Genomic DNA, 26,978 nt, shown 5'->3' on the forward strand with positions numbered 1-26,978 from the left:
CACAAAATTTTCAGCCAACATTCACCAAACCATGTGGTTTTTCAGCTCTTTACCACCACCCTTTGGGCAACTTCTGCTATTGTCTGATGTTTAGTATTGGTTCTGAACATGCGTGTTTGTACTTTGGATTTTAGTTGGACGGATTTATTGCCCAACAGTTGGTGAGCATGAACAGCCAACTTTTGTTGTCGCTAATTCAGCCAACAAGTGTCTGATGGAGCGTACACACGGTCGATTTATCCGACACAACGCGTCCATCAGACAATTATGGGCATAAAGTTGGATCGAGTGTACGAGGCTTTAGGTGTGTCGGGAGGAGGGGGGAGCATAAAAACGGCAGAACCTGCAACCTATCCTGCTGAAGTAGTTCACAGCTCATAGGTGGGAGGGTGCACTTTGACCTTTTCACCTTGGGCGTGAAGGGGCCTGGTCCCGTCGCTGGTTGCAGGAGAGTGTATCTGCCTCATACCAATACTGAAACTAAATATTATAGATGGAAGACCTCGTTAGATAGTTATATGCACCAGTCAAAGTCTAGTCTTTGAGAAAAGAGGTCCTCTTTATCTGAAGCCCCATACAGGGATGAGATTACGGGTTTCTCTCTCGTATATATCAGGTATAAGTCCTAGTGGCGATGGCACCAATCGTACAGTGTTTTTGCCAAACAGCTTCTTCTCATACTGGATCAGCTGCTGCCAGAATCCAGCATTCGGCCGTACCACGGGCCGCCTGGTCTTGACCCATTGGTGGGCATCTAGAAGGGACAGGCGGTGATACTTCATCAGGTAGGCGATGCAGAGGGTGGCCGAACGGCTTACCCCTGCCACGCAGTGCACCAGAGTCCTGCCGTTCCTCTTTCCATTTTGATGAATCCTGTCCGCCACGGAGTCAAAGTACAGCGCCAACGGGGCGTGTGGTAGATCGGGCACCGGCACTTTTATGTAGTCGACGTCTGGCCAGTTGGAGTTGGGGATCTCGAGGGTGGCGTTGACGATGCAGGTGACGTTGCGGGCGTAGACCAGTTGGCGGCTGCCTGCTGCGTTCCCGCTGGAGAGGTACAGGCAGGGGCTGATCTGGGCGATACTGCTCAAGTTGGACAGTCCGCTGCTAGAAGTCCCGCCGACTGGGGTGGGTTTGCTGGAGATCGCCGGGGGAGGCGGAGGAGAGCGGCGCAGTAGCCGGTGGCTGCGAAAATTCATGGTGGGCAGCTGCAGGGGCATATAGAGGGGATCTTTGTAAGACGGAGAGCGAGCTGAGGGTCCGACTTCTCTTCTTCCGTTTCGTTCAGCAGTCACTTTCTGCAACCTACAGGGGGGGCAGAAGAGACAAAAACGTAAGGATCACTGATGTAATGACACAAGTAGTCAAAGACATGAGCCACATAATGACCTTCTCAGAGGCCAAAATAACAGAAAAAAATGATAAAATATTTATACAGTAACCTGCCAAAAGTCACGTTGATTTGCCCTGCCCTTCTCTTTTGTGCATAAGGAATGTGTTACATTCTCAAGACTCTAACTATGGCCCAGATTCTCAAAGGGCTTACGACAGCGCAACGCCATGTACGCCGTCGTAAGTCCTAATCTGGGCCGTCGTATCTATGCGACTGATTCTTAGAATCAGTTACGCATAGATATCCATTAGATCCGACAGGCGAAAGGCTCTTACGCTGTCGGATCTTAAATCCATTTTTTTTTGCCGCTAGGTGTCGCCTCCGTCGTTTTCCCCTTCGAGTATGCAAATTAGCTCGATATACGCGAATTCCCGAACGTACGTGTGGTCAACGCAGTGAAGTTTCGACGTTTACGTTAGGTTTGCGCGGCATAAAGTTGCGCCTGCTATATGAGGGGCAACTAATGTTAAGTATGGCCGTCGTTCCTGCGTTGAAATTAAAAAATTTACGTAGTTTGCGTAAGTCGTCCGTGAATGGGGCTGGACGCCATTTACGTTCACGTCAAAACCTTGCGACGTCATTTGGAGCAATGCACCCTGGGATATTTTTCGGACGGCGTATGCGCAGTATGTTCGGCGCGGGAACGCGCTTAATTTAAATGCTCCACGCCCCCTACCCGGCTACTTTGAATTAGGCGGGCTTGCGCCGGGTGATTTACGCTACGCCGCCGCAACTTTACAAGCAAGTTCTTTGTGAATAAAGCACTTGCCTGTAAAACTTGCGGCGGCGTAACGTAAATCAGATACGTTACGCCCGCCGAGTTTTACGCCATTCTACGAGAAGCTGGGCCTATATGTCCCTGCCTGGCCTTATTAACTTCAAGTGCATCTCCACCTGCTCAGCATGGGCGTCATTTAGAGATTGTGTTGCATCAGCACAATGACTGCTAAGCGTTCTCTGATTGGACAAGGTGGAGAGTCGGAGCAGTGACATCACACTATGTTATATGGCCCAGCTGATGCTCAGAAGTACAGCATTCTGTGTGTGTTATTAACCACTTAAGACCCGGACCTTTAGGCAGCTAAAAGGACCCGGCCAGTTTTTGCAATTCGGCACTGCGTCGCTTTAACTGACAATTGCGCGGTCGTGCGATGTGGCTCCCAAACAAAATTGGCGTCCTTTTTTTCCCACAAATAGAGCTTTCTTTTGGTGGTATTTGATCACCTCTGCGGTTTTTATTTTTTGCGCTATAAACAAAAATAGAGCAACAATTTTGAAAAAAATGCAATATTTTTTACCTTTTGCTAAAATAAATATCCCCAAAAAATATTTAAAAAAAAATGTTCCTTAGTTTAGGCCGATACATATTCTTCTACCTATTTTTGGTAAAAAAAAAAAAAAAAAATCGCAATAAGCGTTTATCGATTGGTTTGCGCAAAATTTATAGCGTTTACAAAATAGGGGATAGTTTTATTGCATTTTTATAATTTTTTTTTTTACTACTAATGGTGGAGATCAGCGATTTTTTTTGTGACTGCGACATTATGGCGGACACTTCGGACAATTTTGACACATTTTTGGGACCATTGGCATTTTTACAGCAAAAAATGCATTAAAAATGCATTGTTTACTGTGAAAATGACAATTGCAGTTTGGGAGTTAACCACAAGGGGGCGCTGAAGGGGTTAAGTGTGACCTCATTTGTGTTTCTAACTGTAGGGGGGTGTGGCTGTAGGTGTGACGTCATCGATTGCGTTTCCCTATAAAAAGGGATCACACGATCGATGACGGCGCCACTGTGAAGAACGGGGAAGCCGTGTTTACACACAGCTCTCCCCGTTCTTCAGCTCCGGGGACCGATCGCGGGACTCCAGCGGCGATCGGGTCCGCGGGTCACGGAGCGCGCGCGCCCGCGGCTGGTCACTTAAAGAGGACGTACCTGTACGTGCTTGTGCCCAGCCGTGCCATTCTGCCGATGTATATGTGCAGGAGGCGGTCCTTATGGTGTACAATTACTAAAGGGAAGTCGTGTTGCCCCATTTTATATTTTGCGCCCAGGCCTACAAGTGTTTTGGGATGGGATGCTGGAATTTACGGTTTTGGTGGGCACCGGCCCAAGTAGGGCTAGGTGCCACGGACTGCCTGAGGTAATGGGACAGTCCAGGAAAGGGTTAAATGTGTCTCTCCCCTTTAGTTCCCCCCCTTCCTCCCTCCCTCCCTCTGGGAGGGTGGGTTTTACAAGGCAGACAGGACCAATTAAACAAGAACGAGGGGGTGGGTTTTGGGGAGCATGTGACCAAGGCTTTAAGGGGGGATTTCCCTCCCACCTTCTTCCTCTTACCTGCAGCAGCCCCCAGCAAGTGAGATTCCCTACCTTCCTTGGCTGTGTCATGGCTGAAGATCTGCTGGGTTTGATCCGGGAGCGGGTGCGGTCCGATGGAGGCTTCCTGGCTCGCATCACCACCGACCTGGGGATGCCTGGACCGTCCCCCTCGCCGTGCCCGACTGCGGATGATCAGGTAAGGGGTCGTCGGGCTCCTCGCAGGGCCACCCGACCGCCTGTGAGGCTGAGTCCCAGTCCCCCCAAGGCTTTACAGCGGCGCAGAGGCACCGCTGTACCTGATTTTGGAAAAACGGGTGGAGGGGGCGTGGCCTCCGCCCGAGGGGGCGTGGCCTCCGCCCGAGCGGGCGGTAGCCCCGCCCCTTCCTCTTCTGATCCTCGGGTGCCTGCACAAAGTATGTGCCTGTCCCCCTCCCTGTTTTCCATCATGGGCAATGCTGTGGTGAGTGGTTCCAGCTCCTCGAGTAGCGAGGAGGCTGGCTTAGTTGCTGACCCCCCCTCCACCCCTGCTGCTGCAGTTGTCCCCTCCACTGCAGCTCTTCCCTCCACTGATTTAGCAGTGGATGTGCTGTCCCATCCTGGCCATGTGCTCACAACCCCCCCCCCCCCCAGGCACCTTCAGCTGCAGGCCCAGATCCGGACATAGTGCCTCCCTCTCCTCGGCTGAACACCCCCGCTATCCCCCCCCCCGTTCCGCGAGTCACAGGAGCGATCGGTCCCGTAGACGGGAGATGCGGTCACACTCCAGATCCTCGTCGCGCAGCTCTGGGCGGCACGGCCGGTACAGCAGAAGCCGTCGCCACAGATCCCCCAGGCGTCACAGCAGGTACTGGCGGAGATCCAGATCCTCCCGGTGGGGGTCACCATCCTCATCTGGTGGTTCCTCCAGGAGCCGATCCAGGGACCGCGAGGGCAGGCTTAGGTCTAGACAGGGTTCATCGAGGCGCTCCAGGCGGCCTTCTCACGCGGACCAGCCGTCCGGCGTGCCAGCATCCTCTGTGGCTCCCGTGGCCACGACGGTTTTGGTGGCTCCCTCTTCAGTTCCGGCTTTCCTTCCGCCCGTTCCCGCATCCGATTCTTCGGTGGTGTCAGCTGCCATACCTCCAGTGGTCCCTCCTCCTCCTCCATCTTCGGCAGTTAACGGTGAGTTTGACTTCGCAGGGGCCGGGGGTGGGGCGCATGCTTTGGTACCGGCTTTAAGGGCTTTATTGACGCAGCTGGAGCCCGGCTCCCAGGGGGTGGTTTCGCCTCCTTTGGGTAAACGGCCCCCGTCTCCGCCAAGGGCCGGTGTGCACAAGGAGGCCTTTTTCTGTGGGATTAGCCCGCTAGGGGCGCACGTTAGTGAAGACATCAAACAAAAGATATGGGAGAATAAGTACATAGATATATGGTCTTTGGTTTCAGCTGATCAGCACACCATTGATAGGGAGCGCAAGCCATATACTGACAAGTCATTCGAGCGTAGACCCCGGGTGGCCAGGACGATAGGTAACTGGCTGCAGGCTTTCGCTGTGCTGGGGGGTATTATGGGGGAAAAACACCCCGAACGCTGTTCGGAGCTCTTCGTTATTTGGACTCAGTATACAATGCCTACAAGTCACATGGCGGCAGCGCCTGGTGGAAATATGACGAAGAGTTCAGAAGGCGCTTGGTGTTACAACCCGAGGTGGGATGGGGCTGCAAAGCGACGGATGTCTGGCTGCGGCTTATGATGGCGCAGAGACAGACTCCCTTTCTTGGCGGGGCCGCTGCCTCCTCCGCAAACCAGCAGGGCGCAGCGGCCACAAAGAGACCCGGAACATGCTGGCTCTTTAACGAGGGTCATTGCAAGTTCTACGGCTTGTGCAAGTTTAAGCACGAGTGTTCCTCTTGCGGTGGTGCCCACGGAGCAGTTCGCTGCCCCCGCGGAGCAAAACCGGCGCAAAGGGTTGCAGGGCCTGTTGAAGGAAAAGACGCCGGTGAGCGTGGAAGAGATGCTCCCCTGGCTAGACCGTTACCCCAATAGATCCGAGGCAGAATTGTTGCGCATCGGCTTTTTGTATGGTTTTCTTATCCCCTTCATTCCCTCAGATTCACACCAACTGTCTGGCAATTTGATATCGGCTACTCTTTACCCGGATGCTCTGCGGGACAAGGTTAGTAAGGAGGCAATTTGGGTCGCATTGAGGGTCCATTTTTATCCCCGCCGTTTCCTAATCTGAGGGTTTCTCCCTTGGGAGTGGTACCCAAGAAGGAGAGCGGTAAGTTTCGGTTAATCCACCATTTATCTTATCCCAGGGGTTCATCGGTCAACGACGGCATCTCTAAAGAGGAGGCGTCTGTTTCCTATGTCTCCTTTGATAAGGCTGTATTGTTGGTCCGACGGGCTGGCATAGGTGCCCTGATGGCTAAAACTGACATTGAATCTGCTTTCAGGTTGCTGCCGGTGCACCCGGATTGTTACCACCTTCTGGGTTGCTGTGTGGATGGCCTCTTCTATTATGACACTTGTTTGCCTATGGGCTGTTCCATATCGTGCCACTACTTCGAAATGTTCAGTTCATTTTGGAATGGGTGGTGCGATGTGCAACGGGTTGTAGATCCATCATTCATTATCTGGATGACTTCCTGATAGTTGCCCCGGCCGAATCCTCTCAGTGTCGTTTTCTACTTGACTCTTTCTGTGCTTTGATGAGCCGGTTTGGGGTTCCGCTTTCCGCTGAAAAAACGGAGGGCCCAGCCACCAGGCTGTCTTTTCTGGGCATTGAAATCGATTCCCTCGAGATGGTCTTTAGGTTACCGGCGGACAAGCTCGAGAAGCTATTGGGTTTGATTAACGGGTTTTGCACGGTTGAAAAAGTTACTCTGCGCCAATTGCAGTCGCTGTTGGGCCTCCTCGCCTTTGTATGCCGTATCATGCCAATGGGTCGGGTTTTTTCGCGTCGGCTGTCTCTGGCCACCAGGGGTGCCAAGAGGCCGGAGCATCGCATACGACTGACTTCTTCACTAAGAGCGGACCTGTCAGTGTGGCGGCGTTTTTTGGGCACATACAACGGGCGCACGTGCTTCCTGTCGGACGAAGTAGGCAATCAGGAATTGTCTCCTTTCACCGATGCGGCTGGTTCGGTTGGGTACGGCGCTATTCTCGGGTCAAGTTGGAGCGCAGAGTCGTGGCCTTTAGAGTGGCAGGAGCAGGGTTTATGTCGCAACCTGACTCTCCTTGAGCTTTTTCCCATCGTGGTGGCGGTTGAACTTTGGGGGGAGCAGCTCAGGGACAAGAAGGTCTGCTTCTGGACCGACAATAGCAGTGTAGTGCATTGCATCAATGGTCTGTCTTCCTCTACGCTGCCGGTTTTGGCCCTGCTCCGTCACCTGGTACTCAGGTGTCTGGAATATAATATCTGGTTCAGGTCTCGTCATGTTCCCGGTGTAGATAACGTTATCGCTGACTTACTGTTTCGTTTCCAGGAGTTTCGGAATCTTTGCCCGGGGGCGGATCAGGACGGTCTGCCTTGCCCGAGATCCCTGTGGACCCTGGTGTCGGGAATTTGATGCCACTCATTGCTGCTTCGGTGACTCCGGCTACCTGGTCCAATCATGGTAAGGCATGGAATGCCTGGTCAGGGGTGGCGGGTGACAGGGACGTGGCTTCCTGTGGGAGGGTCCGTTTTCAGGTACGGTGGATTGTCTCTTGTGTTTGGAGCTTTCTGGATGTTCCGCTGCGGTGGCTCAACGCCGCATGGGGGGAGTTGGTTTTCACCTAAAGCTTCGCGGTTGACAGGATTGCACAAAACATTTCAGTGTCTTGCAAGCTTTAAAGGGTTGGCGGAAGGTGCACGGGAAAAGGGACGGTAGGCGTCCAATTTCCTTTGCCTTGCTGAATTCTCTTGTCGGGGCAACATTTACGGTATGTTCCTCTCCTTACGAGGGGCTCCTTTTTCTACGGCGTTTTGCTTGGTTTTTTCGGAGCGTTACGGGTAAGCGAACTGGTGGCGTCCTCGGCTACTGGTCCCGGGGCCTTTTTAGGGATGACGTCCTACTGTCTAACGGGGTGGTACAAGTCCGGGTGAGAAAGTCCAAAACAGACCAGCTTGGGAAAGGTTCTTGGCTACGCCTTGGGGCGGTGGGGGGGACGCTCTGTCCAGTTGCCATGGTAACGGAGTTCCTGAAGGTGAGTCCTGTTGGGAAAAAGTTTTTGGTGCATGCTTCTGGGGCCCCCCCTTACGCGGACCAGTTCAGTGCGGTTTTCAAACGCTGCCTTGTGGCTGCGGGGTTTTCAGCGAGCAATTTTGGCACACATTCGTTCAGAATTGGTGCGGCTACGGAAGCGGCAAGGGCCGGATTGGCGATGGGTGACATTCAAAGAATTGGTAGGTGGAAGTCGGGGTGCTATGCAGGCTATGTTCGCCCGGAATTGTTGTTATAATGTTTTTTCCCCCTTTTTCAGGTCCTAGTGCGCCGGTGGTGCACATTCTGGGCCATTCTTATATCCATCGGGCCGCGCAGAGGGCCATTTGTCGGCCGGGCGGCAGGTCCCGTTTCCGGTGCAGGTTCATTGGAGAGGTATTGGGGGTCTCCCCTGGTCGCGGATACTGATGGAAGCAATTCAAATTGGCGGCGTGTCTCGGACGCCGGTGGTGTTGGTTATCCATGCAGGGGGGAACGACATTCGCTCCCTGCGGGTTCCGGAAATCATTACCCTGATGAGAATGGATTTGGAACGGATGGTTTTTCTTTTTTCAGAAATGATGTTGGTCTGGTCTGAAATTATCCCTCGGGTCACCTGGCAGGAGGATAGGGATGCGGCAGCAATTGAGAGGGCTCGTAGGACAATTAACGCACGCATGTCAGGGCCAGATCAGGGATAGTGGTGAGGCACAGGCAGCTGGAAGGGGACAACAGGCGGCTCATGGGTCAGGATGGAGTCCATCTTAACGATATCGGGCTCGATATCTTTTTTTTTTTTATGGTCTTCAGGACGGCATAGAACAGGCCCTTTATATTTTGGGTGGGGGTCGGAGCCCAGTTTGAGGGGCTGTGCTCCTCCTGTGGCGGTAATAATAATAAAGGAAAAGGGGGAAGGCTTTTATGCCCGTCGGTTTAGGCCGGCGGCTGGCTGGTTGCTTCCCCCCCCCTTGGTAATTTACCATAAGATGGTATTAAGGTTAAACAGATGTTGTTTATGTTTTAACAAATAAAGCTGTGGCCGACCCCTACGTCCATTCAAGGATAATATGTGTGGAGTTTTTATTTATGGAAAGGGGGGATACAAGGACATAGATATGGGTAAGTGGTTGGTTCAGGTAGTCTGGTGGGCACCGGCCCAAGTAGGGCTAGGTGCCACGGACTGCCTGAGGTAATGGGACAGTCCAGGAAAGGGTTAAATGTGTCTCTCCCCTTTAGTTCCCCCCCTTCCTCCCTCCCTCCCTCTGGGAGGGTGGGTTTTACAAGGCAGACAGGACCAATTAAACAAGAACGAGGGGGTGGGTTTTGGGGAGCATGTGACCAAGGCTTTAAGGGGGGATTTCCCTCCCACCTTCTTCCTCTTACCTGCAGCAGCCCCCAGCAAGTGAGATTCCCGCCCTCCCTCCCCTGGTTTTTCCCGTTTTATCCAACAGCTTAGGTGGTTTAAAAAAAAAAAAAAAAAAAACAAAGGAAATAAAAGGATATATATTGTTAAAAAAAAAAAAAATATGGAAATGTGCGAGTAACAAATGTTACGGTGGTGTTATGACGGTGGTTATCCCGTACGGTTTACGTTTTATGGCTTTGGTTTTACAGGCCTTGTTATCGTGTTTAAGTGAGATATTTATTGTTAAGTCACAGCTGGCGGTAATAATAATAAAGGAAAAGGGGGAAGGCTTTTATGCCCGGCGGTTTAGGCCGGCGGCTGGCTGGTTGCTTCCCCCCCCCTTGGTAATTTACCATAAGATGGTATTAAGGTTAAACAGATGTTGTTTATGTTTTAACAAATAAAGCTGTGGCCGACCCCTACGTCCATTCAAGGATAATATGTGTGGAGTTTTTATTTATGGAAAGGGGGGATACAAGGACATAGATATGGGTAAGTGGTTGGTTCAGGTAGTCCACAGAAGCACTTGTCTAGCCTCTGGTTTTGATGCAGGGATTTCTACAAGGGGGGTAAATAATCTAGCTGTAGCTTGTCCAGGGTCACTGGGTGTGGACGAGGCTAGCGTTCAGGAATGTGAGGGCCGGCTGGAGCCAGCAAGGCGAGACAACAGGACGGTTATTCATCTTGTGCCAGTATGTGAAGGATGACCGGCTGTGCTCTGTGAACCAGTCAGCCATGTTTACTGACGTCTGCTCAGCAGGAGGTGGGACGTGTCCTCACGGAAAAGGCCGAGGGGGGTCTATATTTTATCATCCTAACCCAGTATAGTGATAAAACAGAAAGGCCTTCAGAAATCAGACCATCTTGCACCACTTTCAATCTACAAACCCATCCATGACCCTCCAAGTTCCCAATCATCTTTCAACCTACCCTTTAACTACCTCCAGGGTTTCTACCGCACTTGTTCTATAGAATTGACATTCTGGAACAGTTCTTTATTTAAGAAACATTTATCCAAAAAGAATGAAGCGACTTGTCACATATCAAAAATATACAGAAACAATGGGAACATAGGGCCAGATTCACAAAGAGTTAGGCCGGCTTATCAGTAGATAAGCCGACCTAACTCAGAATCTACGCCGACTTATGTTTAAGCGTATGCTCAATCAGAGATACGCTTAAACATATCTAAGATACGACGGCTTGCGCCGTCCTATCTTAGGTTGCAATATTTCGGATGGCCGCTAGGTGGCGCTTCCATTGCGGTCGGCGTAGAATATGTAAATGAGTAGATACGCCGATTCACGAACGTACGCCCGGCCGACGCAGTACTTTTACCTCGTTTACGTTAGAGATAGGCCGCCTAAAGTTAGAGCTTAGCCCTAGTTGGAATAGTAATGTCAAGTATGGCCGCCGTTCCCGCGTCGAAATTCTAAATTTTTACGTCGTTTGCGTAAGTCATCCGTGAATCGGGATTTACGTCGTTTACGTCCACGTCAAAATCAATAGGCCCGTGCAGCGTACTTAGCCGCAATGCACACTGGGAAATGTAGGCGCCCGGCGCATGCGCAGTTAAAAACAAAAACGTCAAAAACGTAAGGTCAAGCCACATTAGCATAAAACACGCCCCCTTACACACATTTGAATTAGGCGCCCTTACGCCCGCCTGCTTTAGGCTACGCCGCCGTAACTTAGAAGGCAAGTACATTGTGAATCATGTAATTGCCTAGCTAACTTACGGCGGCGTAGCCTAAACACGCTAAGCTACGCCGCCGTAAGTTTAAGCCAAGCTACGTGAATCTACCTAATAGTACTTCGTCCATCGGCAAGGAGCCAACGCCACTCTTATTATACATTCATAGTGCAGTCAAAGAGTTGCCAAGTATATTAGATATGATAGCAGACCGGGGTACTTGGAAGTGCATGAGCTGGCACCATGGTTAGTAAAGGGGCCCGTCTGTTAGAAAAAGAGTTCTGGAAACAAAGAAACGGGTCATCGTCCAACGAGGAGCATGCCAACAGCTGAAGGTGTAAGCAGTGAAATTGAAAGTTTCAAGATTAGCCTTCTGCTAGGGAACCTTTTACTTGTCAAAGTCTGAGACGTTATCCGGAGCTGCCATGGCTTGACTGCTAGTTGCCAATTCTGGGGTACCCTCACATACTGCCCCAAAACCAACACCCCTTTTCCAGACTCAGGACCAGATGGGTCTCACTCTTGGTTTGATGTGTATCAACTTTCCTAGCAGACTCTAATTGGAGTTTTAGAATAAACCCAAATTGCCTTTTTGGTTTTCAACAGTGGCGGTGCGTCTATAGAGGGCGCTGGAGCGCCGCCCCCTCTGGCTCGCGCACCGCCACTGATTACAATAATATAGATTCATGCATTGCACGAATCTATGTTATTGTTGCCGGCCGCTGGTCTATTCAGATGGCCGGACCTTGAGCGCCGGCCACCTGAATAACGGCAGCTGGTTGGCTGTGCGGAAGTGCCTATCAGAGCCAGCGGCTCCGATAGGCTTTCCGAGTACAGCCCTCAGCCTTCTGGATGCTTATCCAGGGAACGTACGGGGGTGCGTTCCTTGGATAAGACTGACAGGCGTCTCAGGAAATCAGGTTCAGGTTCTGGTTATCGGTAACCTGATTGGCTGAAGTGTCACCGAGGGCAGGAGAAGACATCGAGGGACGTGGAAGGACTAGGAGGATGGCTGACTTTCAGAAAGGTAAGTGCCGGGGGAAGGGGCATTTTACAGGGCACAGCAGCGATAATGGGCACAGTGGTGACAATGGGCACAGTGGGAACAAATGGGCACAGTGTCGACTCTTGCTCTCTGTGTGGAAGCAGTAGTCTCCCTTCAGAGGTCCAATACACCCTCTACTGTAGCCTCTTGACTAGGGTCGGACCTGGAGGTCTACAATCAGCAAAGCTCACGCTCCCTGCTGATGTCAACACTGCAGCTTTGACTTGGCAGGGGGGGGGGGGGGGGCGAGTCAGGGTTTCGCCATAATGTGCAAGTATAAGCAGCATATTTGTACATTATAAACAGACTTACCTGCCAGTACCCCCTCCAGCTACAAAAAGGCGCGGCTCAAAGTACAAAACAGAATAAACATTGCCCGCAGCTAAGGCGGACCCTTCTCCTCTGCAATAGAAGACTACTTGCCAGCAATGTTTTTTCCCACTGTAATACTACAGCGTGCAACGACAATTTAGACTATTAACCTCTTCCAAACCTTGTGGTAACAGTTTGGCGAGAGCCCATTTCTGTTCCAGTATGACTGTGGCCCCTGTGTACAAAGCCAGCTACAAAAAGACACGTGTTTGGTGTGGAGGACCACAAGTGGCCTCAAGAGCCATGACCGCAACCCTACCGAACATCTTTGAAATTAATTGGATCACCGATTTTGAGTCAGGTCTTGACATTCAACATCAGTACCGGACCCCATAAATGGGCGCAAATTCCTACAGAAACTCTTTAGACTATTGTGCTCTTCCAAACCTTGTGGTAACAGTTTGAGAAGTTTGGTGTGGAGCACCTCAAGAGCCCTGTTCCCAACCCAATTGAACATCTCTGGTGTGAATTGACAGTTTAATGAGTTTGGTTTGGAGAACCACAGGTGGCCTCAAGAGATATGAGTTTGGCATGGAGGACCTCAAGAACCCTAAGGCCCCGTACACACGACCAAACATGTCTGCTGAAACTGGTCTGCGGGCCAGTTTCAGCAGACATGTTCGGTCGTGTGTAGGCCCGAGCGTGCAGGATTCCAGCAAACATTTGCCCGCCGGGCCTTTTCCCAGCGGACAAATATTCCTGGACTTGTTTTAAAACAGTCCGCTGGAATCCTGCCCGCTCGGACATGTTCGGTCGTCTGTACAGACCTACCGTACATGTCCGAGCGCCCGCCATCCCTCGCATGCGTTGAATGACTTTGACGCATGCGTGGAAGCATTTAACTGGCAGGTCCGCCCACGTCGCCGCGGCGACACCTCGGACACGCCCCGCGTATTGTTTACGCGCGGATTTCTGTACGATGGTTAGTACAGCCATCGTACAGAAATCCCCAGGCAGACATGTACGGTGAAAACGGTCCGGCGGACCGTTTTCATCGTACATGTTTGCCCGTGTGTACACGGCCTAAGGCCTTGTACACACGAGCAGACATGTCCGATGAAAACGGTCCGCGGACCGTTTTCATCGGACATGTCTGCTGGGATCTTTTGGTCTGATGTGTGTACACACCATCAGACCAAAATCCCCGCGGACAGAGAACGCGGTGACGTAGAAGACACCGACGTTCTCTGACACGGGAGTTCAATGCTTCCACGCATGCGTCGAAGCAATTTGACGCATGCGCGGGATTTCGGGCCAGCGGACAGGTCCGATGCGTCGTACTAACCATTGGACATGTCCGACGGACAGGCTTCCAGCGGACAAGTTTCTTAGCATGCTAAGAAACTTTTGTCCGCTGGAAACCTGTCCGCTAGGCCGGAAAACTGTCCGGTAGGCCCTACACACGGTCAGACATGTCCGCGGAAACTGGTCCGACGGACCAGTTTCAGCAGACATGTTCGGTCGTGTGTACGAGGCCTAAAACCAGCTCTACTGAACAAATTTGGGACAGGTTGGATTGTGAGCCTGGTCTTCTCATCCAATTCCCACAGATACCCTCCCATAGATATTTTAGACTACTGTGCTCTTCCACTCTTCTAACAGTTTGGTGAAGGCCCAATTCTTTTCTGCCATGACTGCGCCCCTGTGTACAAAGTCAGCTCCATAGTTTGAGAAGTTTGGTGTAGAGCACCTCAAGTGCCTTCAAGAGCCCCGTTCTCAACCCTACTAAACAGCTTTGGTATGAATTGACACAGTTTGACGAGTTTGGTTTGGCGAACCACAAGTGGCCTTGAGCCATGAGTTTGATATGGAGGACCTCAAGAGCTCTGACACCATCTCTACTGAACAAATGTGGGGCAGATTGGATTGTGAGCCAGTTCTTCTCAGCCAACATTAGTACCCGACCTCCCCAATGGGCACAAATTCACACAGATACCCTCCGAAAGATATTTTAGACTACTGTGCTCTTCCACCCTTGTGGTAACAGTTTGGTGAAGGCCCAATCCTGTCTCAGCATGACTGTGCCCCTGTGTACAAAGCCAGCGCCGAAGTTTGGTGTGGAGCACCTCAAGTGTCTTCAAGAGCCCCGTTCTCAACCCTACTGAACACCTTTGGTATGAATCGACACCGTTTGAGGAGTTTGGTTTGGAGAACCACAAGTGGCCTCAATAGCCATGAGTTTGGATTGTGAGCCAGTTCTTCTCAGCCAACATTAGTACCTGACCTCCCCAATGGGTACAAATTCCCACAGATACCCTCCCAAAGATATTTTAGACTACCGTGCTCTTCCACCCTTGTGGTAACAGTTTGGTGAAGGCCCTTTTTTGTTCCAGCATGACTGTACCCCTGTGTATAAAGCCAGCTCCATATAGACATGATTTGGGGAGTTTAGTGTGGTGGACCTCAAGTAACCTCAAGGGCCCCCAACCTCAACCCTACTGAACACCTTTGGGACAAGTTGAATTGTGAGCCAGGTCATATTCAACGTTAGTACCCGGCACCTCCCCAATGGGCACAAATTCCCACAAATAACCTCTCAAAGATATTTTAGACTACTGTGCTCTTCCACCCTTATGGTAACAGTTTGGTAAAGGCCCCTTTTTGTTCGAACATGACTGTACCCCTGTGTATAAATCCAGCTCCATATAAACATGGTTTGGGGAGTTTGATGTGGAGGACCTCAAGGGCCCCAACCTCAACCCTACTGAACACCTTAGGGACAAGTTAAATTGTGCGCCAGGTCTTCTCATTCAACATCAATACCCAACCTCACAAATGGGCACAAATTCCCACAAATACCCTCCCAAAGATATTTTAGACTACTGTGCTCTTCCACCCTTGTGGTAAAAGTTTGGTGAAGGCTCTTTTTTGTCCCAACATGACTGTACCCCTGTGTATAAATCCAGCTCCATATAGACATGGTTTGGGGAGTTTGGTGTGGAGGACCTCAAGGGCCCCAACCTCAACTCTACTGAACACCTTTGGGACAAGTTGGATTCTGAACCAGGTCTTATTCAACATTAGTACCTGACCTCACAAATGGGCACAAATTCCCACAGATACCCCCCAAAGATATTTTAGACTACTGTGCTCTTCCACCCTTGTGGTAACAGTTTGGTGAAGGCCATTTTTTGTTCGAACATGACTGTACCCCTGTGTATAAAGCCAGCTCCATATAGACATGGTTTGGGGAGTTTGGTGTGGAGGACCTCAAGGGCCCCAACCTCAACCCTACTGAACACCTTAGGGACAAGTTAAATGGTGTGCCAGGTCTTCTCATTCAACATCAGTTCCCGGCCTCACAAATGGGCACAAATACCCACAAATACCCTCCCAAAGATATTTTAGACTACTGTGCTCTTCCACCCTTGTGGTAAAAGTTTGGTGAGGGCCCTTTTTTGTTCGAACATGACTGTACCCCTGTGTATAAATCCAGCTCCATATAGACATGGTTTGGGGAGTTTGGTGTGGAGGACCTCAAGAGCCCCAACCCTACTGGGACAAGTTAATGGTGCGCCAGGTCTTCTCATTCAACATCAGTTCCCGGCCTCACAAACGGGCACAAATTTCCACAGACAAGTCACACACCCCAATATCTCGTATAAAACCTTCCCTGAGGCTGTTATTAGCCACAAAGGGTGGTGGGGGCTCCATATTCAAGGTCATGGTTTTGGAACAAGATGTCCAACCAGCTCATGCAATTGTGATGGTTGGTAATCCACAGACTTCTAGGCATATAGTAGAACAAAAGTAATAATAATGGTGCTGGTATGCAAGATTATATTAGAGAAGAGGGGGGTTAGTAGGAACCTGGCACGACAGGTCTGTAACTAGGGCTATGAATACGGCACCATGACGGTAATAAAAGTCCCCAGGGAGGTCATGAAGGGCGAGGGGTCAGCAGCTGTATTCGTAGATTGAATGGCGGTAACGGCACACTTTGCATCGGTCACCGACAATGTGACTCATCCGGTGAATCGCAGCAGAGCGGGGGGGAGATGCGATATGTGTGGGAGGGACGAGTGGGCGACGCCGCTTGTATCTGACTCACTGTCACTATACAGAGAGTCTCCGGAGCACGTGGATGACAATCCACGTGTATTCCGGATTGTGTGCCGGTACTCCTCCGGTATACAGAGTATAATATTTGTACTACGGCGAGTACTGCTACATCTTATTGTGTGAATGGATCAGGAACGCACGAGTAACGTCGCCGCTCCATTCTCCGATCCCACATCTAGCGCAGGGGTCTCCAAACTTACTAAACAAAAGGGGCAGTTTACGGTCTTTCAGACTTTAGGGGGGGCAGACTGTGGCCAGTGGGAGTAAAAAATGTCCCATCATTGGTTTTAGTGGAAGAAATACTAAGTACCCTATTGTTGGTATCAGTGATAATAACAGCAATGGTGCCAATGAGCGGGAGAGCGCCCAGTCATTGGTGCCAATGGGAGGAACAGCGTCCCGTCACTGGGGCCAATGGGAGGAACAGCGCCCAGTTATTGGAGCCAATGAGAGGAACAGCGACCCGTCACTGGTGCCAATGGGAGGAACAGCGCCCAGTCAATGGGAGGAACAGCGCCCAGTCATTGGGGTCAATGGGAGGAATAGCGCCCAGTCATTGGGGTCAATGGGAGGAACAGCGTCCAGTCATTGGGGTCAATGGGAGGAACAGCGTCCTGTCACTGGGGCCAATGGGAAGAACAGCGACCCGTCACTGGGAGGAACAGCGCCCAGTCACTGGGAGGAACAGCGCCAGTCATTGGGGTCAATGGGAGGAACAGCGTCCAGTCATTGGGGTCAATGGGAGGAACAGCGTCCTGTCACTGGGGCCAATGGGAGGAACAGCGTCCCGTCACTGGGGCCAATGGGAGGAACAGCGACCCGTCACTGGGGCCAATGGGAGGAACAGCGCCCAGTCAATGGGAGGAACAGCGCCCAGTCACTGGGAGGAACAGCGCCCAGTCACTGGGAGGAACAGCGCCCAGTCACTGGGAGGAACAGCGCCCAGTCACTGGGGCCAATGGGAGGAACAGCGCCCAGTTATTGGTGCCAATGAGAGGAACAGCGCCCAGTCATTGGGGCCAATGGGAGGAACAGCGCCCCGTCACTGGTGCCAATCATTGATAGAATAGTGGCGCAAGGGCCAGATAGATGCAACCAAAAGGCCACATCCGGCCCCAGGGCCGCAGTTTGGAGACCACTGATCTAGCGCTTTCCTACCCAGTCTGACTGTCCCTGACCCGCCCCTTTCATTCATTGGATTTCAGGTCTTCCAATCACGAAAGCTCAGCATCACATGTGGGCGTTAACTATGCAAATGCAGCTTGCCCGGGAACACCCACTTCTCCAGACTGACGGTCACCCATCAAGTGTTTTATATAAATGCAGAACTCCTGCCCAAGTGCATAAGAGCTGATGGCTCCTGGAAGGGTGCTGTGATGTGATGTGTTCAGGAAGCTCTGTACAGCACCCTGCCGGCCCCTCCCACCAGCCATGGTCTGCCTGCATTGCATAGAGAAGCACAGAAGAATTTAAAAAATAATAATGCCAAGGACCAATACACTGCGCTAGGACAGTGCGTCTACATTTCACTCTGTAGCAAGATACGTCCCTTCACTCCTTGGGGCCCCACAACGCTACAATGATCGGAATGTACAATTGTGTGGCAGGGTGCAGCAGCGTCTGCCTTGTACAGCACAAAACTACAAAGAAATCCCTGATCTAGCTGTGGCCCCCGGCTGTCACCTGATCCAGCTGTGGCCCCTGGCTGTCACGTGATGTAGCAGGGCCTGTACAGAGCTGTATAGGATCAGACAGGACGGCACATGAATCCCTGACACCGTGGAGCAGACTCAGCAGTAAATGTGGGCGGTGTCACGCTGTACCAATAAACAAGAAGAACTGTTCGCTCCGCTTTATATAACACCACCGTATGCCGTAGCGCAGTACAGTAGGATATACAGTAAGCAACTGTAGATCGGTGTATGGATGCTGCTGGTCCGAGTTTACAATCTAATCAAATAAATCGGAATAGTCCTCATCTAATTCTGTCCAATACCCAATACGGACTGGCGTAGCGCCACCGTATGCCATGGCGCAGCACTGTAGGAAAAAACAGTACACAGATGGGTGTGAGGGCGCTGCCAGCGCCCCGGCTCACAATCCGGTCTGATGAATTCTAAATACTCCTTTTATCTCATGCGGTCCAATACTTATTACAGCCTGATATTAGGGTGACCACATGTCCCGGGACCAGGGCCGTCTTAATAGCATCATGGGCCCCTGGGCAAAGTAATGCTCTGGGGCCCCTAGAATGGAGACAGTGCAGGTAAACAGACATCAAGTAGGTAGGAGGCAGACTGCCTCCCCTGTGTATCTATCACTCTCAGTGCCATCATGGGGCACCCAAGTTCAGGGCAGTGTGGGCTCAAGAGGACCAGCTGCTTTGGGGGAAGTGCAGGGCCATGCATGCAGCTGGGGCCCCTGGGCAGTGCCCTCTCATTAAGACATCCCTGCCCGGGACAGGATGATCCAGCATGAAGAGCTGAAGATGTAACACCCCTCCCCGAACCCCAACTAGTGAAGATCTACAGGTCCCAGCATGAACCTGTGAAATCTATGGGATCACACCCTTAGATCGCCGGGGTTCATGCTGGGTGTTGTAGTCCTTCAAATTGGGGGGGGGGGGGGTCACAGCTTTAGATATTAGGAGTTCATGCTGGCACTTGTAGTCCCTCACTTTTGGGGGGGGGATGTGACCCCAAAAAGTGAAAGACTACAGGTCCCACCATGAACCCCTCAGAGCTTAAGATGTGACACCCCCCCCCCGAACCCCAACTAGTGAAGAACTACAGGTCCCAGCATGAACCTGTGAAATCTATATAAATCTATCACACCCTTAGATCTCACGGGGTACATCCTGGGAGTTTCAAATTTGGGGGGGGTCACATCTTTAGATATCAGGGGTTCATGCTGGGGGACTGGTAGTCCTTTACTTTGGGGGAGGGGGGTGTGATCCAGCATGCCCCCCCCCCCCCAGAGCTGAAGATGTAACACCTCTCGCCCCCCAAATAGTGAAGATCTACAGGTCCCACCATGAACCCCTCAGAGCTGAAGATGTGACCCCCCCCCCCCCAACCAGTGAAGAACTACAGGTCCCATGATGAACCAGTAAAATCTATGGGGGTCACAAATAAAGGTATACAAAAAAATATGTTTTTAGGAAGGGGAGTGTCCCTGAATGACAGTTTGGAAATCTGTTCACCCTACCTGATATAGCACCACCATAGTCCATAGTGTAGTACGGTATTAGGGTATACTGTAGGCACACATAGATGGGTGTAGCTGGCCCCCCCGGCTTCCACACCAGTCAATGCATTTATCACTCCTTATCTAATATGGATATCCCTGTCTATTGTTATATCCTCATCTAATACAGTCCAATATCGATAACAGTCTGATATAGCACCACCATAGTCCATAGCGTAGTACAGTAGGGGTACACTGTAGGCGCACATAGATGGGTGTAAGGGAGTTGCTGCCCCCCCCCCCCCCTGGCTTACATGCCAGTCAATGCATTCAAGGACTCCTTATCTAATACAGTCTCCTACCTCTTACAGCCCGATATAGCACCACCGTTATCCATAGCGCAGTACAGTATGGGGTACACTGTAGGCACACATAGATGGGTGTAAGGGAGTTGCTGGCCCCGGTTTACACACCCATGCATTTAGCACTCCTTATCTAATATCTATCCTTATCTCTTATCAATCCTTATCGAATACCCATTGCAGCCTGATATAGCACCACCATAGTCCATAGCGTAGTACAGTAGGGGTACACTGTAGGCACACCTAGATGGGGTGTAAGGGAGTTGCTGGCTCCCGGTTAACACATCATTTAACACATTCTAGTACTCCTCGTCTAATACAGATCTTCTTAGAACTTCTTATCTAATACAGATATTATTTTTTGCTTTTCTATTCTCATCCCATTGCATCCTGATATATCACCACCTTAGTCCATAGCGTAGTACAGTAGGGGTATACTGTAGGCACACATAGATGGGTGTAAGGGAGTTGCTGGCTCCCGGGTTACACACCCATGCATTTAGAACTCCTTATTTAATATAGATATCCTCATCTCTCATCAATCCTTCTTGAACACCTATTACAGCCTGATATAGCCCCACCATAGTCCATAGCGTAGTACAGTAGGGGTATACTGTAGACGCACATAGATGGGTGTTAGAAAATTGCTGGCCCCCCCGGCTTGCACACCGGTCAATGCATTTAGAACTTATCATCTAATACAGATATCCTTTTTCGCTTATCTATCCTCATCCCCTTACCCAACACCCATTGATATAGCACCACCCTAGTCCATAGCGCAGTACAGTAGGGCATACTGTAAAGTGTACACAGATCACTTTTCGGGTGTCCCGCCAGTCCCCAGCCTCCAATCACCTGTATTGTATTCTTCCAGCGCTCCGTCCTCGATCACAGCGCGTCGGTTTAATCTGCCCCCCCACCGCTGAGGACCGTGCGCGTGTGCGTCCGGTCACTCCTGCCACCGCGGCCGTACGCTCTCGGAAAAAAACCCGGATCACCGCGAAATCACGAAGCGTGGAACTTTCTTTTACAAGCGCGCTGCAAAAAAATAAAAAAAGACTTTCCACGAAATCTGCCAAATGAATAAGACAAGCCGGTTAACTCAGAAGAGGTGACCCCCCCCCCCTCCTCAGTGTACTAATAATTAATCAATAGACATTGCAGCTGGGTTGTACGCCGGCGTGCGGATCGGGGTGGGTGGCAAGCTCCGGAGACATTGCAGCTGGGTTGTACGCCGGCGTGCGGATCGGGGTGGGTGGCAAGCTCCGGCGTGCCTTCATACACCCTTGTACGGGAAGGAAAAAGGTCGGCTTACCTGTGTGGTGGCGTCTCATGTCGTGTGACAGTCCCCGGGTAGAGCGTGCGTGGCTCTGCTCCTCCGGCTTTATGTGACGGCTCTGCAGAGAAGATGATGCAGGGTGTGAGGGGGGCGTGTGATAGGCAGACACATACATACACACACTGCCCCCTCACTGCTATACATATTCATACCACAAGCGGCTCCTTCCGTTAACTCATTGCTGCCCGCGGCCCCGCAGCACCGCTACACACCCCCACCCCCCCCATTCCCGCAGAGCATTGTATGCAGGACAACGCCGCTGCACCTTTTGTCTTAAAGCGTCTACCCTCTATCGTTTTACCGCCACCCCCCTGCAGCCTGTGCTCAGAAAAAGCCTCTTCACCCGATAACCCGACTAAACCGCGGCCGTGCCGTTACCTTTTACCAGACGCTTGTCTGTGATTAACCACAAAAAGCAGCGACCACCTTCTAGTTAGAAGCTTATGAACTAATGCAGCACCTCCTGCAATGTCTGCAGCGCTTGCTTCCCCCCCCCCCCCCCGCTGCAGAGCGTTACATCTGCCGGGGCGGCGCTCTTCCGGCCGACGTCACGGTGCCTCCGTGCCGCACAAGGGGTTAAGGTGTTAACGTCGATGACATCACTCGAGAGACGCCGCTCGTCCAATCGGCTTTGGCTGACGTCAGATTATTTGCGTTTCCACGGCAACTAAACCCCCCCCCCCACGGGTCCTTTTAGCCCATCTGAAAATGGAAATCAGCGTGAAGCAGTGGAGAGGAGGGGAAGGGGGGGGGTGTAATCGGATAATGAGGGGTGATGTATCACCGTCTGTAAAGGAATGGCGAGGAGGACGCCCTCTGACAGAATATTTTTCCTCATTCAGAATAAAGAATTATGTCAATTTTTTGGGGAAGTGAATGAATGGGGGGGGGGGGGGTGTGGAGGCTTTGGGATGGAGGTCCTCGGCGAATCAGATTGAAGCGCCACCTCTTGGCGTTTTGCGACGCTGGGAATGCAGGCCGGTTGACCAGTTAGGGGGCGCTGAGGCGTAACAGACGCCATGTTGTAAAACAAAAGGGTCTCTAGATAAAAGTTTATGAACCAATCACATTCCTAAAGCATAAGAGGAGCCATTTTGTTCCTAGACAGAGAAATAAAATGGCTTCCGGGTAAAATAACACAAAGCCGGTCTAGGGGAGGGCCAATAAAAAATAAATGGGACTTCTTGCCTAGGTTGTTGATAAGAAAGACATCAGGAAAGGCGACAACCGTAATCACCAATGATTCATCAACAAAATGGCTTCCTACTGGTGTAGTGGGAAGGCCTTCCCCAAAGACATCAATATTGAAGCATAAAAGACGCCAATTTGGATTTCCAGTAAAAAAAAAAAATCCAATCTGTCCACCCACAGGAGGCCACCATGGTAAAACCATGGCCAGCCCATCAATTCATGAGGGACAAGAAACATAACTGAAGTGTGCAGATCCTTCCACTCACAGGAAGCCATCATGGTGAAGCCAAGGTCAGCCCATTGATTCATGAGGGACAGGGAACATCACTGAGGTGTGTAGGTCTTTCCACCCACAGGAGGCCACCATGGTGAAGCCAAGGCCAGCTCATCGATTCATGAGGGAACATCACTGAGGTGTGAAGAGCTTTCCACCCACAGGAGGCCACCATGGTGAAGCCAAGGCCAGCTCATCGATTCTTGAGGGAGACATTACTGAGGTAGGTAGGTCTTTCGGATAATGAGGGGCAATGTATCACCGGCCAGCTCATCGATTCATGAGGGAGACATTACTGAGGTGTGTAGGTCTTTCCATTCACAGGAAGCCATCATGGTGAAGCCAAGGTCAGCCCATTGATTCATGAGGGACAGGGAACATCCCTGAGGTGTGAAGAGCTTTCCACCCACAGGAGGCCACCATGGTGAAGCCAAGGCCAGCTCATCGATTCATGAGGGAGACATTACTGAGGTGTGTAGGTCTTTCCACTCACAGGAGGCCATCATGGTAAAACCATGGCTAGTCCATCAATTCATGAGGGAAAGGAGACATTGCTGACATGTTCAGATCCTTCCACTCACAGGAGGCCACCATGGTGAAGCCATGGCCAGCCCATTGATTTATGAGGGACAGGAAACATTACTGAGGTGTGTAAATCTGTCCACCCACAGGAGGCCACCATGGTAAAACCATGGCCAGCCCATCAATTTATAAGGGAGACATTACTGAAGTGTGCAGATCCTTCCACTCACAGGAAGCCATCATGGTGAAGCCAATGTCAGCCCATTGAGTCATGAGGGACAGGGAACATCACTGAGGTGTAAAGAGCTTTCCACCCACAGGAGGCCACCATGGTGAAGCCAAGGCCAGCTCATCGATTCATGAGGGAGACATTACTGAGGTGTGTAGGTCTTTCCACTCACAGGAGGCCATCATGGTAAAACCAGGGCTAGTCCATCAATTCATGAGGGAGACATTACTGAAGTGTGCAGATCCTTCCACTCACAGGAGGCCACCATGGTGAAGCCAAGGTCAGCCCATTGACTTATGATGAACAGGAGACATTACTGAGGTGTGTAGATCTTTCCACCCACAGGGGGCCACCATGGCGAAACCAAAGCCAGCTCATTGATTTATGAGGGACAGGTGACATCGCCAAGGCGTGTAGATCTGTCCACACGCAAGAAACAACCATGGTAAAGCCATGGCCAGCCCATTGATTCATGAGGGACAGGGGACATCATGTAGATCTGTCCACATGCCAGAGGCCACCGTAGTGAAGCCATGGCCAGGCCATCAATTCTCGCTCAACAATAGGGACATCACTGAGGTTTGTAGCTGTCCACATGCAGATAACCATGGTAAAGCCATGGTCAGCCCACTGATTTGTGAGGGAAAGAGGACATCAATGAGGTGTGTAGATCTGTCCATGCGCAGGTAGCAACCATGGTAAAGCCATGGTCAGCCCATCGAATCATGAGGGACAGGGGACACAACTGAGGTATATAAATATGTCCACAAGCAGAAAGCAACCATGGTAAAGCTGTGGCCAGGGGACATCACTGAGGTGTGTAGGTCTGTCCACCCACAAGAGGCCACCATGGTGAAGCCATGGCCAGCCTATCGATTCCTGAGGGACAGAGGACATCATTGAGTCCTGTAAATGTGTCTACACATAGGAGGCAACCCTAGTAAAGTTATGGTCAGCCCCATTGATTCTTGAAGAACAGGGGACCCCATTGAGTCCTGTGGATCAGACAACAAGCAGGAGCCACTACAGTGAAGTCATGGTCAGTCCTTAAATTCATGAGGGACAGGGGAAGTTATTTTGTCATAAACATGGAGGCTACACTTTGGAGAATGCTAGTTGCCTGGCTGTCATGCTAAGTAAGCACTTTGACCAAAAAACTGAACTGACTAGTTCCTGAATTCTACAGAGACCCCCCCCCCCCACACAATGGTATAGAAGAGAAACAATCCGATGGTCTGTATGGGATAAAGCACCCGTGCTCAAAGCTTGGTATCAAATTAAGTGTCCACTTACCTACACGGGTCGGCTCTACGCTCATGCCCGAAATCCGGAAATCTGGTTTAAAGGGGAACTCCAGCCAAAAGTTTTCTTTTGGTTTTGGATAGAGTGCAATCCGTGTCACTTCCTGTCACGTGTCAACAAGACAGAAAATGGAGGACAGCTGTCACCAGGTGTAACAGTCACAGGTGTACATAGCAGGCACCTATACCCACTCTTCTAGGTGGTGCCCCGCCCAGGTGTACTGATCGTAGGTATACATACCAGGCACCTATATCCACTCTTCTAGATGTTTCCCTGCCCAGGTGTACTGATCATAGGTATACATACCATGCACCTATACCCACTCTTCTAGGTGGTGCCCTGCCCAGGTGTACTGATCATAGGTATACATACCATGCACCTATACCCACTCTTCTAGGTGGTGCCCCGCCCAGGTGTACTGATCGTAGGTATACATACCAGGCACCTATATCCACTCTTCTAGATGTTTCCCTGCCCAGGTGTACTGATCATAGGTATACATACCATGCACCTATACCCACTCTTCTAGGTGGTGCCCTGCCCAGGTGTACTGATCATAGGTATACATACCAGGCACCTATACCCACTCTTCTAGGTGGTGCCCTGCCCAGGTGTACTGATCATAGGTATACATACCAGGCACCTATACCCACTCTTCTAGGTGGTGCCCTGCCCAGGTGTACTGATCATAGGTATACATACCAGGCACCTATACCCACTCTTCTAGATAGTTCCCTGCCCAGGTGTACTGATCATAGGTATACATACCATGCACCTATACCCACTCTTTTAGATAGTTCCCTGCCCAGGTGTACATACCATGCAGCTATACCCACACTTCTAGATGGTTACCTGCCCAGGTGTGTACATACCAGGTATATACTCGCTGTTCTACATAGGTTGCCTGCCCGGATGTACATACCAGACAATTACACCCACCTAAACCCACTGTTCTAGATAGGTCACCTGCCCAGGTGTAATGGTCATAGGTGTACATATCAGTTACCCCAATATACCCACTGTTCTAGAATAGTTACCTGCACAGATATACATACCAGGCACCTATAACAACTGTTCTACATAGGTTACCTGCCCAGGTGTACACAGCGGGTACCTATACCCATTATTCTAGATAGGTCACCTCCCAAGGTGTACATGCCAGACACCTACACCCCCGTCTTAGATAGGTCACCTGCCCAGGTGTAACGCTCACAGATGTACATATCAGTTACCCCAATATACCCACTGTTCTAGAAGGGTTGCCTGCCCAGATGTACATACCAGGCACCCACACCCCCTGTTCCAGTATAGGTTACCTGTCCAGGTTTACTGATAACAGGTATATACATATCAGACACCTATACATCTAGATAAGTTACCTGCCCAGGTATACATATCAGGTACCCAATATACCCACTGTTCTACATAGGTTACCTGTCCAGGTGTACATATACCCATTATTATAGATAGGTTACCTCCCCAGGTGTACTGATCACAGGTGTACATCCCAGCCCCCCCAAGCATTGTAGAGGTGTCATCTGCCCAGGTATACATATCAGTTACCCCAATAAACCCACTGTTCTACATAGGTTACCTGTCCAGGTGTACACAGCTTGTACATATACCCATGATTATAGATAGGTCACCTGCCCAGGTGTACTGATCACAGGTGTACATCCCAGCCCCCCCAAGCATCGTAGAGGTGTCATCTGCCCAGGTATTCTGATCTCAGGTACACATCCCAGTCACCCCCATCGTAGAGGTGTCATCTGCCCAGGTATTCTGATCTCAGGTACAAAGTCACCCCCATTGTAGAGGTGTCACCTGCCCAGGTTTACTGATCACAGGTGTACATCCCCCAAGCATTGTAGAGGTGTCATCTGCCCAGGTATTCTGATCTCAGGTACAAAGTCACCCCCATTGTAGAGGTGTCACCTGCCCAGGTGTTCTGATCACAGGAGCCCCATCTGCCTCTGTACCCCATACACGCCCCTCCCCCAGTCTCCCCCCTGTATTTACCCCTCAGCAGGTGCACAGCGAGTGTCAGCGGTATGACACGCCCCTCCTCCTCCTCCTCTGTTACCTGCTGGGAGGAGGGCGTCGGCCCCGCACACAA

General features: G+C 51.0%; 1 protein-coding gene across 3 annotated transcripts; it reads right to left on the reverse strand.

Moving 5' to 3' along the window:
* Nucleotides 1-540: 540 nt before the first annotated feature.
* DUSP14 (dual specificity phosphatase 14) lies at nt 541-26,978 on the reverse strand. 3 transcript variants are annotated; one of them, XM_040356124.1, is made up of 3 exons: nt 26,882-26,978; nt 21,321-21,402; nt 541-1,305 (listed from the first exon to the last, which is right to left on the reverse strand). In XM_040356124.1, the coding sequence occupies exon 3, from the start codon at nt 1,218-1,220 to the stop codon at nt 561-563; it is 660 nt and encodes a 219-aa protein (XP_040212058.1). In that variant the 5' UTR covers nt 1,221-1,305; nt 21,321-21,402; nt 26,882-26,978; the 3' UTR covers nt 541-560. The 3 variants fall into 3 exon arrangements, with proteins under 3 accessions (XP_040212058.1, XP_040212059.1, XP_040212060.1); XM_040356125.1 differs by lacking the exon at nt 26,882-26,978 and adding an exon at nt 21,723-21,828; XM_040356126.1 differs by lacking the exon at nt 21,321-21,402 and having other exon boundaries at nt 26,882-26,969.

The sequence above is a fragment of the Rana temporaria genome, chromosome 6 (assembly GCF_905171775.1).
Source record: "Rana temporaria chromosome 6, aRanTem1.1, whole genome shotgun sequence".
Taxonomy (NCBI): Eukaryota; Metazoa; Chordata; class Amphibia; order Anura; family Ranidae; genus Rana; species Rana temporaria.